Raw genomic sequence first — 3,692 nt, 5'->3', positions numbered from 1 at the left:
ACTAAACAGACGCTATCAGTCCCCGCCCTCCCTCTTGCTTTAAAAATCGGGGAATGCTCCCATTACAGCCACATACGATCTTCAAGAAATCTCCCAAAACTTCACTCTCACAAGAGAATCTTCTTCTCTCCCTCCCTTCCATAATCATTCGCGGCCATGGATTCTTCATCTCATTCCGCGCATCTCTGCTTCTTTCTGCTTTCGGCTCTTCTCTTCCCTTCTTCGCTCGCTGCCCGGATGCTCCAGGTCGAGTTAGAAAAGGAGCCGCTCACCATCACCTACCATAAGGGCGCTCTTCTCTACGGCCCGATCTCCGTCAACCTCATCTGGTATGGTAACTTCAACGCCTCCCAGCGATCCATCGTCTCCGATTTCGTCGCCTCCCTCTCATCTGGCGATCCCCTGAACAACAAGCCCTCCATGTCATCCTGGTGGGCGATGGCCGAGAAGTACTGCGTCCAATCAAAGAAAGCGCTGCCTCGTCTCACCCTCGGTGATCAAATTATTGATGAGAACTACTCCTTGGGCAAATCCCTGAAGAACTTGGACATTGTAGCTCTCGCGACAAAAGGCAGGCATCAGCATGCCATAAACGTTGTCTTAACGTCCGATGACGTGACGATCGAGGGATTTTGTATGAGCCGATGCGCGACCCACAGATCGTCTCCCCTGTCCAAAGCTGGCCTGTTCGCCTACATATGGGTCAGTAACTCGATGCTTCAGTGTCCCGGCCAGTGCTCGCGGCCCTTCCATCAACCGGACTACGGTCCGCAGGCTCCACCCTTTGTGGCGCCTAACGGAGTCGTTGGAGTTGACAGCATAGTGATGAATCTGGCGAGTACGATTTTCAGAGCTTTAACTTTCCCGTTCGACGGCGGAGGATTTTTTATAGGTCCGAAGACGGCGCTGCTTGAGGCGGCGACAGCGTGCACGGCGATTTACGGTAAGAGAGCGTACGCTGGTTACGCCGGTGAGCTTCTGGTGGATTCAGTCACCGGTGCGAGCTATAACGCCAGTGGGGCTAATGGGAGGAAGTCTCTCCTTCCGGCGATCTTTGATCCGTCAACGGCTTCGTGTTCATCTTTGCTGTAGTTTTTAGCGAGTTGCTGAGTAGTTATAAAAGGTTATTAGATTATTAGATCTGCATAGGTGGAATGCTTTAAATCTGCATTTCTTTCATTGATTCAATTTGTTTTAGACTTAAATTTTCTTTAGAATGTTTATGTGCATTTCGTAGTTTATGATTCTCCTTTCATTTATTCTTGAAGGCTTTGAGTTTTTGACGAGTTTATATTCTGTAGAATTTTAAATCTCTATTTCTCCTCCGTTTGTCTCAAATCACTGATTTATTCAATAAATCCTGCTATTGGCTCGGATTTTAAAAATCAGCAGCTTTCGAAGTTCTTCTTTACGCATCGCTAATGTCGATGCCTTCGCCAGTCCTTGTCCAGCGAGCTTGGGGAAGAAGGATGAGGGGACTTAGTAAAAATATTATGAAAAAAAGTAGTTAAATTAAAGATATTGATTAATACAATCTATTTAATTGATATTAATTAAACAAGAAGGCTCTAATTTTAGCAAATTATTGTTTATTTATATTTTAATTTGATCAAATACAAATGAATACATATGATTACTTTCATGATTATTAATCAATAAATATTTAGACATATAAACCGAATTGATTATAACCTAACAAAATTTTTTGGCCCACGCAATTCATAGATGCCGTGGACCGTCTCTCAATGAGTCAAATTCATATATATTCTTGCATTTTTTTTTAAAATAATAAGAACCAAAGGATGAATTAAAACTATCAATTCAGTAAGGGTGGCCCATAATTTTGAATATGCCAATCAATTGGAATTTTCATAAGTGGCAAGTGATGCAACAAATGAAAAATGCTTAACAATTCACGTAACAATTAATGTTATTTATTTTTTTTTTAATTGTAACCATGCATAAATCTACAAGTTTCCTGCAAAATAATTAAAATTAATTGCATTGCTAACTTTATAATATCTGAGAAGCTTAGAAATTTAATTATAGAGGCTTTGATGCACCGAGCCAGAATGGCCGCAAAGAATTTAAATCTTCAAAGATTTTATTGATTTAAATGGTGAAAAATAAACAACCAAAAGAGGTTCAAAATGATTGGGTGCAAGGCCCGCCAGTATGTAAGGAGGCCGTTAAGTAAGCCTTCATGCCTAACGAGTTATTGCTATGAAACCTTTATGTGAAACAAAAATTATTTATGTAATAATGATGGTTGCTTGAATAATGACAAGCACTTTGACAATAAGCACTAAAAATATTCATGTGTACACTTCAATATAAGTATCGAGTCCCCTTCAATTACATGAATGGAAATAAAGTTCATCACATTTGAATATTTTGGCATACCATGGTTGATCCCACATGGAAATAAGATTTTATACTCCTAAGAGCATGGGGGTGTTTAAAATCTAATATCTAGCTTCCCAATGTCATTGGATTGGAAAATTAATAAAAGGAAAAGGCTTTAGTGATAGGAAAGGATGTCTTTATCAACTAGGCCGGGTGATCTCGATGATGCATAATTCGGTCGGGCTGCCATTAGGTTAGACGGTTGCTACACCGTTTGGCCATCATGTCAGGCAAACCTTTAATGAGGACTGATTCTACCAACTCTAAAAACCAGATAGCTCACCTTGCTCACCCGACATGACCATAGTCGAGGGCATTGGGCCCATTCACGTGAGTTTGATCGGATAGGTTTTTTGAGAGATAATCTCTTCTTACTCCGCCCGATACGTACGATTCGCTTGGTACACAAGAGCTGGCCAACGAAGCGAGGGGTCCTGGGTCATCCATGCTGAGTCCCCTGATGCTGCATCACATTTTTTTCTAATCGTGAAACATCTTTGAGATTCGTACTGGCACATTGCTGATGTACAACAAATATCAGTCTTGAACTCAAAATCATTTAAATGCATAAATCTACAAGTTTCCTGCAAAATAATTAAAATTAATTGCATTGCTAACTTTATAATATCTGAGAAGCTTAGAAATTTAATTATAGAGGCTTTGATGCACCGAGCCAGAATGGCCGCAAAGAATTTAAATCTTCAAAGATTTTATTGATTTAAATGGTGAAAAATAAACAACCAAAAGAGGTTCAAAATGATTGGGTGCAAGGCCCGCCACTATGTAAGGAGGCCGTTAAGTAAGCCTTCATGCCTAACGAGTTATTGCTATGAAACCTTTATGTGAAACAAAAATTATTTATGTAATAATGATGGTTGCTTGAATAATGACAAGCACTTTGACAATAAGCACTAAAAATATTCATGTGTACACTTCAATATAAGTATCGAGTCCCCTTCAATTACATGAATGGAAATAAAGTTCATCACATTTGAATATTTTGGCATACCATGGTTGATCCCACATGGAAATAAGATTTTATACTCCTAAGAGCATGGGGGTGTTTAAAATCTAATATCTAGCTTCCCAATGTCATTGGATTGGAAAATTAATAAAAGGAAAAGGCTTTAGTGATAGGAAAGGATGTCTTTATCAACTAGGCCGGGTGATCTCGATGATGCATAATTCGGTCGGGCTGCCATTAGGTTAGACGGTTGCTACACCGTTTGGCCATCATGTCAGGCAAACCTTTAATGAGGACTGATTCTACCAACTCTAAAAACCAG

General features: G+C 40.0%; 1 protein-coding gene across 1 annotated transcript; it reads left to right on the top strand.

The window, feature by feature from the left end:
• The first annotated feature begins 47 nt into the window (after positions 1–47).
• LOC110021604 (protein EXORDIUM-like 1) lies at positions 48–1,229 on the top strand. Its single transcript, XM_020720165.1, has one exon. It carries the CDS (start codon positions 157–159, stop codon positions 1,090–1,092), a length of 936 nt encoding a protein of 311 aa, XP_020575824.1. The 5' UTR covers positions 48–156; the 3' UTR covers positions 1,093–1,229.
• The last annotated feature ends 2,463 nt before the right edge of the window (positions 1,230–3,692 follow it).

Source organism: Phalaenopsis equestris, unplaced genomic scaffold (genome assembly GCF_001263595.1).
Source record: "Phalaenopsis equestris unplaced genomic scaffold, ASM126359v1 Scaffold000136, whole genome shotgun sequence".
Lineage (NCBI taxonomy): Eukaryota > Viridiplantae > Streptophyta > Magnoliopsida > Asparagales > Orchidaceae > Phalaenopsis > Phalaenopsis equestris.
This window is presented reverse-complemented; position numbering and strand designations above follow the sequence as displayed.